Source organism: Elaeis guineensis, chromosome 8, assembly GCF_000442705.2.
Source record: "Elaeis guineensis isolate ETL-2024a chromosome 8, EG11, whole genome shotgun sequence".
Classification (NCBI taxonomy): domain Eukaryota; kingdom Viridiplantae; phylum Streptophyta; class Magnoliopsida; order Arecales; family Arecaceae; genus Elaeis; species Elaeis guineensis.
Window position 1 is genome coordinate 11,573,466 of NC_026000.2, and position 17,425 is coordinate 11,590,890.

The 17,425-nt window shown below is 37.0% G+C and overlaps 1 protein-coding gene across 1 annotated transcript; it reads right to left on the reverse strand.

Annotated features, from left to right (window-relative positions):
- Nucleotides 1-1,153: 1,153 nt before the first annotated feature.
- Nucleotides 1,154-17,201, reverse strand: LOC105050075 (pyrophosphate--fructose 6-phosphate 1-phosphotransferase subunit beta). The gene is made up of 16 exons (XM_010929935.4): nt 16,685-17,201; nt 16,400-16,561; nt 16,150-16,271; nt 14,089-14,142; nt 13,832-13,938; nt 13,581-13,686; nt 9,439-9,502; nt 8,776-8,864; nt 6,725-6,856; nt 6,421-6,591; nt 6,200-6,315; nt 5,749-5,860; nt 3,576-3,660; nt 1,810-1,854; nt 1,604-1,672; nt 1,154-1,507 (listed from the first exon to the last, which is right to left on the reverse strand). Exons 1-16 carry the CDS (start codon nt 16,860-16,862, stop codon nt 1,428-1,430), a joined length of 1,692 nt encoding a protein of 563 aa, XP_010928237.1. The 5' UTR covers nt 16,863-17,201; the 3' UTR covers nt 1,154-1,427.
- Nucleotides 17,202-17,425: the final 224 nt, after the last annotated feature.

The following is a 17,425-nucleotide window of genomic DNA, read 5'->3' on the forward strand; positions in this document are numbered from 1 at the left end:
AAAAATATCACTGAATGGAGAGAAAATTAAACTAAAAATATGTGATTGTTGTAACTTATTTTCTTTTGGAGTTTATGATAGCCACGTGAAACTAAATAGAATTATAAACAAAATCAAATATTCAGATGCAGATTAGCTATTGATGCATGTGAATCTTCATATGCTTTTCCTTGATGGATATGGTTATAACTTGCATCCACATTCAGGGGATTTAGATGCGGAATGATCCAGATAGATGATATTTGATCTATTTTCACCCTAGGGATGGGATGGGTAATGGTGACCTGATGTCAAATCTCATGTCTCCTAGCCTTCTTCCTGTCCCGATTTTTACGAATGTGTTGCATTGTTTCTACCCTTCTTATTAACTATCAATATTACATACTCATATAATCACAAGGTATTCAGAAAACGATTAAATAAATAATAAAATTATAGTATACAATAATTATTAAAAAAATAGACTTTTATATTTCGGTTACTAAAAACTGATGTAATATATGTGAGAAATTTTTTTCACTTATAATGCTAAATATGATAGTGAGAATGAACTCAAAGTTTATATGTGAAGGACCACCGTGTGTTTAGGGATTCGAGTATTGGGTTTTTTAAACATCCAAGTTTCCAGAAGTAAATGGTGCCCAACTGCCCATGCTAATGATTACACAGAATTACGAACTAGTCCATCGATTGGAAGTCCCATTGCATGAGCTTGCAACCACCACTGACTGGTAGAAAATCAAGCTTGATGAACCTGAAGTTGTTTTGCAACCTGAAAAACTTCTTCAGACTGATCCATATCCCTAAACCCTAAACTCTACGTCTAATGCATCAGACTGATCCATACCCCTGCTTGAAAATGCCCCATCGTCAGGCGCAATGCACGCTACAGAGCGTGCAAAAAGTTCATTACAGGCGGTGGTGAAATATGTATGGAGCGCAATCACGTATGAAATTTATTTTGGCAACGTGGGCCCATCTTACCGAATACGATTCAATCAACGGTCGGTGGCGAAGGCAATCTACTGATTGTAACGTCTGGCTTACGGCACAATAAGCCTTCCATAGGTGGTAGACTGTTATGTGGTTCAGCCACCATAGATATGCAGAAAAGATGGGGGGAGAGAGAGCGAGCGGGGGGAGTTGGTTGGAGGGATTCAAAATCAACTTTTATTGAAACATCAGCTAGCTTGCTTCAAGAATAATTTATGCTAAAATGATAACATCAGTCAACCAAAAAATCAATTTCCCTCTGATTTGCGACTCTACAAACATAAAAAATGTTATTATTTGTAATCTGAGATGACAATCTAAAACAGGCTCTCCATGTTTCATTGACCCTTTAAAATAAGGAGAAACACTCTCAATCAGAGGTTTTCCTTTTTTTTTTTCCCTCCTCGTGGAAAGCATGTTAGCAATATGACAGATCAGTATGCCTGGGCTCCAAGTTCCAGCCGTAGAGTGTGATTGACATCATTGCATCCAGGGCCAATAAATTGAATTGGGCCTGAGGAGAGGTTCATCACAAACGACATTTACTTTGAAGTCATCCATATCGCACTGCGGAAGCAAGAGAGAATTGGCCCCACGGAAGAAAACATACCTGGGCTGATATATCTGTTGTTCAGGGCCCACTCATCTCGCATGGACGAAAACTTTTTAAACGGTGCACCTGAAACATTAAACCCAAAAAATAAAAATAAAAATAAAAATAATAGAGAAGTTCGTGAGCTCGACAATAGACCAGGTAAAGAGAAAATAGGGGAAAGAGACGGCCTGAGTGATTGTTGGTAAGAGCACAAGATCTACCTTGAAGTTCCACCATTGCCTTCTTTATCACAGGCTTGAACTTACCTGCACGCAAGCTCACAAGTCGTTATGTCCAATAATACCACAAACATTATTCTAAAATTGCTTCTATAACTAAATGTAACCAACCATGCAATGCATGCTTAGCCAGACAATATATTCCTGTCGCGGATTCTCAAACCAGATATGACATGGACCTTAGTATCCTCATATCACAAATGCGTGAACTAAGGCTTATCGCGTGTACCACCATGAGAAAGGTGGAAAGCAACAGAAAACTACAACCAAGTAAAATTCAGTTGGCTTCTATTAATTTTTTTAAAAAATTATCAAATACAAATGGAATTATGGCATACTGCCTATATGCACACAATTTTATCATAGTCTTCATATTTGGATAACACATGGTTGAAGATCATACCATGCATAAGGTTATAATGAAGATCAGTTCTGATCCTTCAGTTGCATTACTTCAGAAGGCCTTTATACCGGTAACTTCAAGGGAAAGTTCATAAACAAACCATGTACAAAGAGATTGGACCAATTATCACCACTCACCATGCAGCACAAGAAAAAATTAATATGAGCATTTAAGGTATCGGTCATTCTACAGAACACTTGATTTAAATTGGTTCCATCAATTTTTAATCTTCCTAAACATTACTTCTGATGCTGTTATCAAAAAATAAAAATAAAATACCACTCAAAATGCAGCTTTGAATATACAGCCTTGCCAGATTAATTGCTGGTCCCCCTGAATCCACCAGCTTACTCCACATTAGTTTCCCATCTAAGTATACCCTAATTCAGTGCAAGGAAAGCAAAAGATTTATGCGTGCCTCTTTCATTCAGCTTTCAATAGTTCTCAGCCTGCAGTTATTTCTGCAACTACTTTAGCACAACTACAATATTAAACATAAAAACTCAGAAAAGTTATCGCTGACCTAATTAGAAAGTTATAAATTTATCAATCTACAAAAAACCAAATATCTTCTTCCACATAAAGAAGCATAATTGCATTCCAAAGTCTCCTTTCAATGGAAACAAAAAAAAAAAAAACAAACAAAAGAGGAGGGGGGGGGGGGGGTGGTGTGGGGCGCGAATGTCCCATCATGTTGCAAGAAAAACAAGTAACACATACCTTCCCATAAACTTTCATATTTTTACTCATCCAGTCAACGATGCTTTTCCAATATTCCAAGAAAAGCTCAAGGTCAAGTTGCAAGGGAGTTATAGTTGTTAATTTACATCATAGGAGTAAGGAAAATACACATGATATTGGCAAAAAGAACTAAGGAAATAAAGTTAAAGAGATTATAGTATGTCAACTAAAAAGAAAGGCATGAAGCTTCATCCACAGGGTACTTTCACTACATTGTTATATATAGCCAGAACTCCAACTCGGGAGTGCATTAGTGATGTGCTGCAGATGTCCATGTTTCTCATACACATGCATTGCACATGGTCCATTTTATAGGACAAAAAAAGAAATCTACACACGCTATGCATGTGAGCCAAATTGGTGGGATGGGATAAAAGAGAGACTGGAGAAGGATAATCCAAGAATTTATGGAAAAGTAGAGCCGTTAAAGCCTGGAGTCTTATGCTCAAGTGTTGGCAACATCATGATAGTACCTAGTCTCCCAGAAGGGGAAATCGGGAATATAGATAAAAAATAGAAAAATAAAAGAAAAAAAATCTAATGGAATAAAAATAGAAAGGTCGGACATTCACAATACAAGGAACAGGGATAGTTTATCACATACCATGTCTCCTCTCAACATCCATTAAAGAAGTCAGTGCAGTCCCTCCAACAGTCCATTCCTCAACAGGCGCACACAAGTTACCCACCTGGAAGCAACGACACCAAAAAAGGGGAGCATTACTGAAATTATAGAAGTCCAGTGAATACATAGAGCTGTATTATTCTTACCAATAAATACATAAGATCCTTATCCAATTAACATAAATAAAATTGCAAATATGAATAAAGATATACCACCATCATAATCCAAACACAACTGTACTCCAATTATATTAGAGCAATCCAATGTAAAGTTGTCGAGAGCTTCTAAAAGTCATGTTAGCAAAAAGCAGAAAATAAGGCGGACATCTGAGATGATTAATCTTGCTACATAATGTAACAATATGAAGAAGATGACATAATAAGTTGCTGACACAACAAAAGTGTATCTAGATTTTGTAAATGAATAGACAATCTTGCAGAGTATGCATCAGTGTCCACATAACAGATTTGGACTAAATGCAAGTCATCAGGTGAAGTCTTGATCTAACAAAACCAAGCTATTACCGAAATTGACTACAAGTCATAAATTAGCTCAAAACCAACCCATTCACTTATGGGTTGAATATAATTCGTTCACGCAAAGTTTTGTATGGTATGTCCATATCTCACAAATTGCATAGTAATACAAAATCAAGAATATAGGGATAATAAATTGGTAGCAGAATAGAAAACAAACTGATCTTACTGGTACGTAAGCTATCAAAATTAACAGCCATTGTTACAAAGAATGCATATCATGTCCAGATAATAAATCTGGCCTAGAGAGCGAGAAAATCAGGTCAAGTCGAAGTCTACCCAAACCAGATCTGATGCATTTTGGCTTCAGGTCAAGGATTAGTCTAAGACTTGACCCATAGGCTTCTACTGCTTGGGTCAAAACCAGGATAAGATCATATCTGTGTTTTATAGGCAAGGCTAGAATTTCAGAATAATTTTTTGATTAGTTAAATATGCTATAAAGCTCTTGACAAAATTAACTGGTAAGGATAAACCTTCATATATTAACTTACAGAATTCACCTACCAATGGTTCTAAATCTGGCACTTTCATAGCAAGTGAAATTCAATGCTAAAGATGTTTGCATCCTAGGAAATGACAACTAGAAAATTAAAGTCAAGGAAAAAAAAATTATGAAAGTGAGGTCAAGAAGTCACTGAGGTAAAATATGTAGTGTTCAGTACATATTAGAAATTGAAATCAAAGGAGGGTGAGAAAGATATCATCCAGATAGCAAAAATAAGACAGAATCTAGACCACATGAAATACATGGAATGAAAATGGTAGACTACTCATATAGAACAATGAAATCATGAAAGGATGGCAAAGATATTTCCAGAAAAAGTCGAACAAGAATAATGATAGAACTACGCAAGTTTTGGTGGCTAATAGGGCCATCTTTGATTCCTACCTTTTAACAATTTTATAAGTCAACATGCCGTCAGAAGTTCAAAAGAAAAAGTCTTAGATGTAATCAGGCTGAATTCAGAAATCCAGTGAGTGGAAATTTCTTATAACATACATGTCAATCAATATTCGAAAGTAAATTAAAATTTAATGAAATGGATAACATTGATTATGACATCAAATGTTGTGCACATCAATCTTACAACCAAATTCAAGAAGACAACATCGTGAATAGACGTGCAATGCTTAGTTACTTGAAGTCGAAGCAGGTGTGAAAAGCAGATTCAGCTGCAGGATGGAAAGTGAAAAATTAGAACAATTTACAGAAAAAAGCGCCTATGAGGCAGAGATATAGAGTGAGATTCTAGAGAGGTCCTTAAGCAGGTGCAGCACCGAAGGCAGAATCATAAAAGCTTCTAGCCATCAATGTGCATTGTTCCATGCTAAAGATACAGAATAACATTCTTTGCTGTAGTCTTTCAGGAGAATTCTCATATTTACTAGTTTATTTTTCTTCATTAATTTAACTTCTTATATTCTGATGAAGCATATCTGTTCCAATCAAGACAAAGCAGTGCAGTGAAAATGGTTATTTACATGAAATGGTACAACCAGGTTTCACGAAACATGATTTAGGCTGCATGAAGCAGATGAATACAAAAATTAAGACTGAATGTCATCTGCAAACTTGTTAAACAGAACAATAATAGATGGTAGATGTCACATACTGAAGAAATGAGGCCAGTCTTTCCAGAGTGGAGAAGAGCTCCTCCAGCATAACCCAATGCATAGCAATATGTAGCATCAAAATTAGTGGGCAAACCACATCTTCCTTCATAACTGCAATTTAAATCCACATTGCAAAAATCAGAAGCAGAAAGATGTGCAAAGGCACTTCTGTTACAGTGTAACAGTGGGTTTAGAATGTGATTGATAAGGTGCTCCAGATCTGTCCTAACAAAATTTGCTGATCATGCAGATAGTTAAAAATCAAACAGAATAATTATCTTGGGACAGTCATAATTTAAAAAAAAAAAACAAAAAACAAAAAATAACCAGCAAGTTATATCATTACAAAATTTGCTGATCAGCATGATGGTTAGAAATCAAAAGGAATAATTATCTTGGGACGGTCATAAATTTTTTTTAAACAAAATAAACGGCGAGTATTATGGTTACCCAAAAAAGTGGGATTGCCCTTTAAACTGCTCTGCATATCTTCCCTCTGACTTTCTCTTGTCCAACTCAGTTTCAACCATGGAAATAAGCATTTTTTCAGTTTCAATCTTGGCGACCTAACCATTTCAAATAAGAAGGCATAATACAATGGGAACGACAATTCGATTCACACAATTTACAAGGATGAGAAACTAAACACGAAACTTAAATACTTCAAGTACCTGTACGTTTCCATGTGGATCTCTTTCTAACAACAGTTGTTCTTGGATAGCTTGGGGTAGAAATTCAAAGAGAAGCTGAGATTGATGACTAAGCTTTTTTTTCCACAGTCCCTCCTCATCAACAACATCATGAGCTAAGATCTCATTTAGTTCTGATATAAGTTGCTGAACCTGAAGATGGCAGAATATCAACATTCTTTAACCCAATAACTGTCAGACTATTAATAACGCAAGACAAGTCCAAGGGGGCCTTTGGAACCAACCTCAGACTCAAGAAAACTAAAGAAAGTAAAGTATGGCATACCTCTGGAATAAAATCAATCAAACCTTCCGGTATAAGTATGACCCCATAATTGTAACCAAGCTCTGCACGCTTGCAGATTATATCAGTAATGTAGTCTGTGACATTTTTTAGTGTTAGCTTGTTGGCAGCCACCTGCAACAAATGATAAATTTCATACGATTGTAAAAAACAAACAGAGATGCCCGATAAAATAATTGACAATAGAAAGTCATGATCAGGCATTTAAAATCCATGAACGTGCATACATTAAATGAGTATACGCATGAGTCATTTATTACAAGAATACAAGCAACCATTTTGGTACTAATGCAACTGCTCACCAGAATGTGTTATGGAAAATAGATAAAATGGAATTCAACGGACAGATGCCATAATAATATTAGTCAGTGAAACAGCATTTAATGAGTGACTACAAAGCAGATATTTTTAGGACCTATATACAATATAAAGGATCTAAAACAAATATCAAAAACCTGGAGAAGGTAGAACAAAAAAATAATTACATAAATGAAGATATTCAGAGTTCAGACACACACTGTGAAAAGCTTTACATAAGGATCAATCATGAACCACCAGCGATATCCAGAGGGCTGAAAAGACACCAGCAGGCAGTTAATGCCTTTTCTTAAATTTTCCAATAAAAGGTGTATGTTGTCAAATTTCAGCATATATTGAACTTTGGAATACTGTCCCACAAAGGATGTTGAGATGCTTCCTTTGTTATTATACTTCATTTTATTTTCCTATCTCATACTATTCTAGAAGTGCAATTCCATAGATTTACTGGCCACAAAAACATCAAAAAAAAAAAAAAAATCAAATGACGCCATTGCATTATTATGGTCTAATAAAGATACAACAATCTGTTTAATCATTGTGGTACAAGGAAATTAGCCAATCTAAACATTATTATATTACTTCATAATACAAGACCCTCATTGCGAGTTCAGAAAATGCTAGTTAAATAATTATATAAACAAACAATTTCAATAAGCTGTCTCATAAAACATAAGGGTTCAGCCATCTCATTAAGATGGTAAACCCTTGTTGGAATACACAAATTCACTATCAGATTCAGATCAGACACCATGCTATCAAGCCATTGAGTGCATCATGCATGCTACAAATAAGGGGCAAGAAACGTCCAGTGCATAAAATATCTATCAATTAGAGCATAAAGTTGATGAAGAATGTCAAAAGTGTCATGAATCAGGTACTTCTGAGATATCGGCAAAGCTTAGCTCTCTAATCAATTAAGAACAGGATGAATGAGGCAAAACTGGGCAAAAGAAAGCCATCCAACCAAGCATCAAGAATTGAGATAAGCAAGAATAGGACCTTAACATTGAGATATTTGAATTAAATTAATCAAATATTTGGACCTAAATTGCAAAATATGTGATAAGAGCTCGCTAGCAAGTATGACAATAAAGGGGGAAAAACATTGGCATGTGTATATGGATTTCCATTTTATGAAATAAATACTTTGGTAGAAACATGATTAATATGATGGTCATATGCTTGGATGGGATTGTGACCCAAGCTTTTGTGTAGCAACAATACATAACTCCACAAATATTAAGCAAAATATATGAAGAATTAGCCTCTTGTTTAATATCTCAATATTTTCAAATTCCTATGGAACACAAATTGTGCAGCTCCAAATCCACCAATAGCAAAACTTGGAATTTTCATACATGTGGAAACATCATGTAAAATAAATAATACTTGCCCACTACATGAGTTGTAACAGTAATCAAAGCCTTATACATTACAACATGCAGTAAGATGCAGCTTAAGAACCCCACAAGCTTTTCTATACATTGCGTGTTGCTTCAATTCATATAACTAGCAACACTTATAGTGACTTGCATCAGGGCATGAGGCGAGAGCGAGACAGCCTCAAACACCCTTGTAAATATTGATTGGACTGAGGCAAGTTTAAATATTGATGATGAAAACCTGTGCCGTGGCAGCACATCGTAATGCAAAGTTACATATTCTCAAATAGTTCGCTTAAAATAAAATCTGCAAGAAAATGAGAAAATCACCTCTTCTCCAACGATAGTAATATTCGGATGTGTTTGTAAAGCGCATTCCAATGTGATGTGAGAAGCAGCACGTCCCATAAGCCTTACAACTGCAGAAGCAATAAGCATTTCGAGGTTTGCTTAGAGAAGCAAATAACTGGCTTTGCAAATACTCAGCATGGAAAACAGGCATTTGCGAATAATAATGATAACATAAAAATTTTTTGAAAACCCAGCAGATCTACATTCAATGGTTTTTCACTACAAAGCAACAAAAAAATTAGAATGAGAAATTTGAAATATATCGGACTGAAAGACTAGCTACTGACATGAGCAGGCAAACAGCACTGCAATTGCCTCAATTAACTAATTATGAAAGACATGAAAAACTTCTGCATGTTGAACATTAAATTAGCCCAGGCTAAGGAAAGACAAGAACTCAGTCCAGAAATATAATTCTGCCTTATAAAAGTGATTATCCGCAAACCTTTAAATATGAGGTGTATATCAATAGTAATCAAGAACGTAAACACAACCTCCTATTAAGAAAAGCCAATCTGCAGAAATGCTATAAATCAGCCACAAGTGGTAAGCCATATCTTGATAATGCTTCAGCACCTAACACCAAAGCAGCTTGAAAAGCATGTTACTAATTTTGTAATTATCAACAATGAAGAAGCTTACAGTGGTAATATTTGCCAGTTGACCGCGCATCTGTCATAACATTTCCTATCATTTCAGCATATATCTGCAAAGAAAGAAACAAGCCCCACAATGTGCAGTGAGGACATCGACAATGTGAGTAAAACACAAGACAGCCATGAGTCTAGGAGGTGAAAAGAAAATCATGCATGTCCTGCAAGAAAGATCAAAATTTGCACCTCTTATATGATGGAATTCAAGACAGTACTTCCAACTATGTGACAACAAAACCGCACATTGTACGTGTTTTTGTGCATGTTTGTAACATGCACCTGTAAGTGAAGACAAAAATATTGTAGTCAATGACTTTAAGTTCATTTGTCACCAACTAGATGGGAGGCTGAGGACCAGAAACATCACAATGACATCACACACTGCCTTTTATGCTCACTTATACAAATCCACCTCCTAAGAACATGATGCATTTCCTAAGAGAGGACGATAATTACCAAAAGACAGGTTATTCCCTGTTCAGTTTTCTCACTCACACATACAGAACCATTCAGCTTCCCAACAAGAGTGCAGAGAAAAAATTCCTAGTCTAATAAATATTTGATGATCAATCTACACGTTCTGACAAAGCTTAGGAAAAGAAGTCCCTCTCTTAAATTATTTTCAAAATTAAAGCAAACAATAAACCTCTTTTCTTTTCTTTTTTTTTGTGGTGGGGGTGTTTTGGTTTTTTTTCGGGGGGGGGGGGGGGGAGGGAGGTGGGGGTGCACGTGCACTCTTCATGCATGAACAGGGGAGGCATCATTCTATTCATGCATGGGGTGCACAAAAAGCCAGTTTAAGTGAAAAGGATGATCAAATGGATTGGACGATCCACAATTTGCATTGGATGACCTAAAGTTCAATCACCAAATCTTTTCCAAAAAGGCAAAAACAATCCAAATGCCCAAACAAGATGGTTTTCTGCTTTTTTTAATCCAAATCATGGATTGCCCAATCATAGCAACACCATTCTAGATTATTTAAATTTGCAAGATATTGACTATGGTTTGGACTTTGGACATTCATCTTAATCAACTAAAAATAAACCATATATCCGGAAAAGAATACACAACCACTCTAGTATATCAAAGCTCTATCTCCCATTAATTACGGGATATCTACACAATTTCCAAAAGGAGCCCCAATTGATTCTAGACAGATAAAATTAATATAAAAAATTCATAAGGCATGCATAATATAAGGCAATTCATAATTAATCAAGATAAATAATGAGAGGAAGATTTATAAAACAGTCTTGGCCAGCATAGAGGATACAAAGTGCAGCTCTTATGAGAGTATAGTTAGAGCAAAAAGCACCCAAAAAAACCCTTATTAGCTATCTTGGTTTATTATACAAACAAATGAAAAGATAGAGGCTCATGTCTATTGTAGGACCAAACAAGGTAAGATATAGCAGAGACGAACCTCTGGGGTGAATGGCCATCATTTATCACCACTAGGAATTTAATATTATAAGATAGTTTGTAACCCAAAATTGGTCAAAGTAGAGGACATGTAAATGTAACATGAATAATGTCAAGATATGAATATTGAGGTGGATATGTGGTTTGATTGAAGAGGGAAAAAGCATGGATAAATGATATGGAGCAAGAACCATCTAACGATGGTTTATAATCTGTGTAATGTAGACCAGAATGGCCCTTATGAGGAGGGTACCCCAATCTAGGTTGGTGATAGAAAAAAGAAGAGACTAGAGCAAACTTGGAAGAATGCGGACCGATGATACCAGGCAAAATTCCTTTTTAGGAGGTGGCAGCATTGTACAAAAAAAAGATAGAATAATAACAACTCAATGTTAACAACACAAGGTATGTTAATTTAATGATATCAAGTCGATTGTCATTCTATGATACCTCAAACAACTAGCTTTATCCCTTCTATCCAGAGTCCACATAATTGATCATTGTGTGATCCAATCTAGTTTGCATATGTTCTGTGACCAGCAGAAAACCTGCAGAGGCCTACATAATTACATTCTTAACCAAGGTTTTGAATATCCATGAGATAGGGCATCCCACCATCTCCAGTGTTGGGACAGGGCGCTGTCCTGAGTGTCAAAGCAGGACAACCGGCATCCAAGTGTTGGGACACAAGGTGTCTCATTCCAAAAAAAATACCTGGGGTGGCCCCATCCCACAGCATGTAAAACCTTGTTATTAACCGATGCAACTTTGGCAACAACGGTTCCACCATGAGACCTAAAAGACTAGTTGAACAGTAAAGGCCTAATTGTTGATTATGAAATTCATACTCATACAACTGAGAAGCAACCTTTAAGGTTCTTAAACTTGAAGAGAGTCTACTGCTAGAGGGAGAATAGAAGGTTCAATATCGGAAAATATGTCTAGTAATGGAAATTATATTAAAACCCAAACAGCCAAAATAGAAAACAATCTGTTGTAATCAATTTGTAATAGTTTGATGAATTTTATCTACAATCAAAAACTCAACATTACCATCAACTTCAGTTGACCAAATAGGTTCAGCTTCAGAAAATTTAGTGGTTTGTTTTATACTATTAGCTGAAATTTAGGGAAAAAAATAAATGCCAAACCTTTATAAAAATTAAAAAAGAAAGATAAAAAGGTCAAGAAAATTAACTAGCATTTTTTTGAAGTAAAGTGTTTTGTTTAAAACCTTTTGGTGTACTAATTCATTGGCTTGCCGTTGGGATAATAGGAAAAAAAAAAATTTGAAATACCAGATAATTTGCATACCCTTAATAAATGAATGTTAAAACACCTGTTACGCAAAATATTGAAGTGTAATATATAAATGTCTATGAGATTTGGACTTCAGGATAGCCAAACTTCCATTAAAAGATTTATTTTCCTAAGATTTCTTGGAACATTAGCTTTGCAATGCTTACAGATCTTCTCATAACTCGCTCTAGAATATATATATATATATATATATATATATATATATATATATATATATATGCCACTTCTATGGCTGAACTCTAAAACAAATGCTGGTTTTGATTAATTCTAAAAGAGAAATATTTAGGAAGATGTTTGAGAAGGCCTAGTTTAGATCTGTTGCATGGAAAACACTAGGTTGACTAGAATACATCGTAGACTTTGAGGTTCCTGCGGGGCCCTAAGATATTGAGAATTACAATCCCTTTCGTAAAATGAAGGTCTTTCATGTATTGCGCATGGCCCCACTGTGGAACTAAAAAGTTTCCCCTCGATAGCATGGCATAGGCCCATATCAAAGTCATGGAGAAAACTAAAAGCCTTGGGTCCTTGACATTATCACTCATTGATGAGTCATTATTGCACTTGATTAGATGGCATTTGGTTCATTCTTTCACAAAACATAAATGATATGATATTAATGCAATTTCCCTCATCTGTTCTAGATTATAGTGGCAATATTTTTTGTGTTTCACCTATGATTAATGTATACATGTATAGATAATTGATACTGAGAATTGCCAGTTCATACTAAAAATTAAATCCCTAGTACTTTGGAAGGTCTAAAGTATTTTATTACCATCTTCACCTTGCTTGGTTGAAGAAACAAGGTGGGAGAAGAATCCAAAAATAAAGAGTGTGAATATCATAATAGAAAGATGGATCATGACAATATTTATTTTTGCTAGCTGTAGTAAAAGAACTAAAAGTTGAGTTGTGACTCTATTCTTTATTCCTTGAGAAAATTCCATCACTAGGGGAAAAAAAAAGGAAGAAAAGAAGAGTCACCGAATTCCAGCTAAGCTCACATGGTAAAGTTCTCTAATCTGCAGGTGAGTCAAAACAGCACTAGGAAGAGAAAGACCCAAACACTCCAACTTATGCTATTCAAAATAGCAGGGACTGCAGATTTGAGTGAAACAAGTGACAGCTTATCAAAGAATATATACATATGTAAGCATCAACTTGCATAGAGAATGAACACGAAGCTCCAGAAGTTGGCAACCATTCAACTTCAGGCATGAGCATCATGCCAATCAATTAAAAAATCTGGGTATAACAGGCACTTGTCTTGGGACATGAACACTCCAACACCCACATTGGGAGGGCATAACTATAAAGTTATAAGATCAAGATATAGCAACAGAAAGATAGAGGGAAAAAAAGGGAAGTTTAAAAGAAATTGACCTTGCAAGCTGTGTCAAAGCCAAAACTTGTTGGAACCTCCTTGCATTTGAGATCTCCATCAATTGTCTTTGGGCATCCAAGAACCCGAGTTTTCATATTCTTTGCCCTATTTAATCCCATAAGACAAATTGTGAAAACTTCCAATTAAGAACAATAATAACAGAGAACTAGAACACCAGTATCACCAATCAGGCATGGGAAAAATGAATGAAGTAGCATAGTCAACTGAAATGTGCTCTCTAGCATTATACCTAAAATTTTCAGCAAGAAGGCATGCATTGGTATTGGAGTCATCTCCACCAATCACAACAAGTCCATCCAAATCAAGTTTCAAGGCTGTCTCTTCAGCTTGCTTGAACTGATGCATATGACATAAGAGACCATCGGTCAGATTTTAAAAAATGAGAAGAATGAAAATTTAGAATCACATAAACCGGGGATAAAAGACTGATAATAGGTACTACATTTATTTAAGAGGTATTTGTAGGTAAATATAGGCCATAAGCACCTGTTCTGGAGTTTCAATTTTGTCCCTTCCACTGCAGATCATATCAAATCCACCCTATTTCCACATCAAAACCACAAGATTGAAGTCAAATAACTTACTTCCAAAAAAATTATTCAAAAAAAGAAGTTAAAACTTGCAATTATAAACTGCATAAGCATGAAACAAGTGTGCAAGAAATTAGAACATACTAGGTGCTACCTACGTAGAACACCTGGCTAAATATTTATATGCATAGGCCACCAATTAGACCGTAACTCAACAGTAGAACAACTGGTCAGCAGTCATAGCATGATAGCAGATGGTGTTGCATCAACAGAACCACCAGCACATATAGGCATGAACAAATATGCAATATCACCACGATTACTGTTATGCAATGTTAGGCAAATTTTATCTGAGAACTATGTTGAATAATGGAAGAGTACTTTGGCTTCTGATACTCTGTGGTTTTACCTTGATTACAAATGCATCATGTCTTTCGATATGCATTTTAATAGTTTAATTTCCATGATGCCTTCTCAAAGAATTTTACATTCAAACAATAACTTTCACAATCTAGGAATGGATCAGTGGATATTTTCCCTTCCTCTCCAACCAATGCATGGTTACTTTTGTTTTAATAAAAAGACCCATTAACTCACACTTCTTCACTGTTTATTATCTAGCCCCTTTGGTTTTCACATGTCATCCAACTTAAAACAATCATGGGTGGTCCCAGACCAGTATAAGTTAGGTTGACAGCCAGTTGTACACACACACAAACACACACACACACACACACAAAAGAAAAAACTATGAGATAGATCCAAATTCGATATTCACAATTGCCAGTGCATCACTTGTTTTATCTAAAGGTAGTCCTAAATAGATATGCTTGGCAAAAGAGGTTTTGCAAAGCCTTTCCAAAAAATTGGGATAAAATCTTCATGGCCGTGGTTATGGTTGCTGTAACACCTACAACAGCCTTTTCAAAGTGTAAGTAAAATTATGGAATGCGAATCCAATTTATTCAATAATATTAAATGTAAATTGTCTTATTCATAAGTTCTCATAAAAAGTCATAAATGTGTTGGATTTTGTTGAGAAAAATTGTCCATTAATTGATGACTTGCAGTTGGGCTTGTCTTGTTAATCGCTTCATAACTTCCATAACCTTTTATGGATAGGTCGGTCAGGCAAGCAACTCAAGGTGATGGTACATATCCCTCTTGATTACGAATACGACCAAATAAGTCCGATGACCAGTGGATGACACAAGGATTATGGTATTGTTCCATTTTCTACTTATTCAACTTTGTATGTTGTAAATTCATAAACCTCCATGGAGTTTCCAACAATTGAACCGGTCATTCACAGATATTACAAAGGCCCAAATCTAGACTCATATTCCTATAAAATGCTTCATAATAAGTTTACAAACCATGTTTCTTGATAAGAGTTAAATATGAATGTGGGTTAGTCTGGCTCTATCGTACATTAAGAGAGAGGATTACAGTTATGAGTTGGATCTAGGACTGAAAGCAGTGGGATTTCAGATTGCAGGACATAACCATCACCAATGATTATGAACCATCGCCAAGCTTATTGGAGGCAACAGCGCCTCACAGTGTCAAAGCAGCAACAGGGAGCAAATCTATTGTATTTTATTGGCATCAAAATACTTAGATACAATATTTGGGCTCAATGGCACTACTTATAAACCATAAGCTTTACAGGCTCAACCAATATTTGCACAGAGTAATCATCTTTTTCTTTCTTCAGTTTTTTTTTTCTGCTATTTAAACTTACAGATTCTGGATGAAAGCAACAAAAAAAGCTAAATCATCCATTAAAAAGCAAGCAAGAAAGAAAGACCACGAATACTCCTACCCAAAACATTATTCCCTCAAATATATTTTTCATCCATAAGATTATTGTCTGATCAAGGTAAGCATGTGTGAACAGTAATATTAATTTGAAATTCAAGAGCGCGGGAGGGGGGGGCGCGGTGACGGTCTATAAGCCCTCTAGCATAGAAAGATGCGGTTGGTTGATCGAAGACTATTAGGGTGAGCCAGATACCTGATTTCTATAAGGATATATGAACTCTGGAGTGAGTTCCACGTATTTGCATTTCATGATCCCCGCTGGACCTCCCATGAATCCATACATCGTGCTCCCCTTGGCTCGATCCTGCAAGTAATCTACCATGCCCGAGGAAATAAGAAATTAATCCGTCGCACAATCAACTAAAAAACAAATCTTCCATAGCGACAAAATGATAAAGAAAGGGGAAAATTTTCCAAAAGAAACAATGAAAAGAAGCACTCACCAAAGATCCCAGAGATGACATTGTGCCCACCAGGAGCCTGGCCTCCAGAGAGCACCACGCCGACCTTGAGACTCCCGGCCATCTCCGAAGGAGCGGAGCCCGTCGGAACCAGCGTGGCGGACGGCTGGCCGAAAAGATTAGGAAACAGCTTCTTGATCTCATCTGCAATCGATATCATCACAAGCATTACCAACACAAACCATCATTAGCCTCAGATCGCTCGATATAGATCACAACCAAACCCAGAGACACAAGGGGGAGAGACAAAACAAGGGAGATAGATACCGGGGTTTCCGCAGGCGGAGCTCGGTGGGCCGTCGACGATCTTGAAGGGTCCCCTGACGACGGAGGGGAGGGGGAGGGGGTGGTTGAGGCGGCTAGTCTGCACCTCGCTGTACACTGCCGCGAGGCGGCCGGGCGACGGCCTCTTGCCGCCGTTGGCGAGGACGGAGTTCGCAGCCATCCGTGGAGACCGAGAAAACTGATGCGACGAGAGCAGGCGACTGAGAAGATGTATCACCGTAGATTGTGCTACAGCCTTTTATAGTAGCGGGAGAGGGAGCAGGGTAGGACCGGTTAGGGTTAGCGTCATGGGGATACGCGTCGTTATATAGCAGGGGGAGGATGCGGCAACAAAGGCGCGGCCGTCGTCTCGATGCGAGTATGGATCACGGTCTCCTTCTGGAATGACGGCACGCGAGACCAACGAACGAGGGGTCTGAAGTCCGAACCGATCCTGGCGAGGCCAACGATTTTTCAGGTAGGTGTGACATGGTGATAGATTGTTTTCGGTGGATCGGTGGGTGGGTGTCTGGGTCCGTGGGCGGGTGGGTGAATCGCTGATTTTGACGGGTGGTGTATGCTGAAGACCGCATGACCCCGTTTTCATCTGGGACTGGTGTCTTTGTCAAGAAGGTGGCACGTTCTTTCCCTCCACCCCCCCCCCCGCACCCACCCCTTTTTTTTTTTTTTTTTTTTTTTTGGTAGAATAAGGTGGCACGTTCATTCCCGCTATCAACATCTCCG

Coding starts and splice junctions, on each gene's coding strand:
- LOC105050075 (XM_010929935.4), bottom strand. CDS start 16,862: ATGGCTGCGAACTCCGTCCTCGCCAACGGCGGCAAGAGGCCGTCGCCC. Junction 16,272..16,399: donor TGTCATCTCTGGGATCTTTG/GTGAGTGCTTCT, acceptor CGGGCATGGTAG/ATTACTTGCAGGATCGAGCC. Junction 1,855..3,575: donor GGATGTTGAGAGGAGACATG/GTATGTGATAAA, acceptor GCTTGCGTGCAG/GTAAGTTCAAGCCTGTGATA.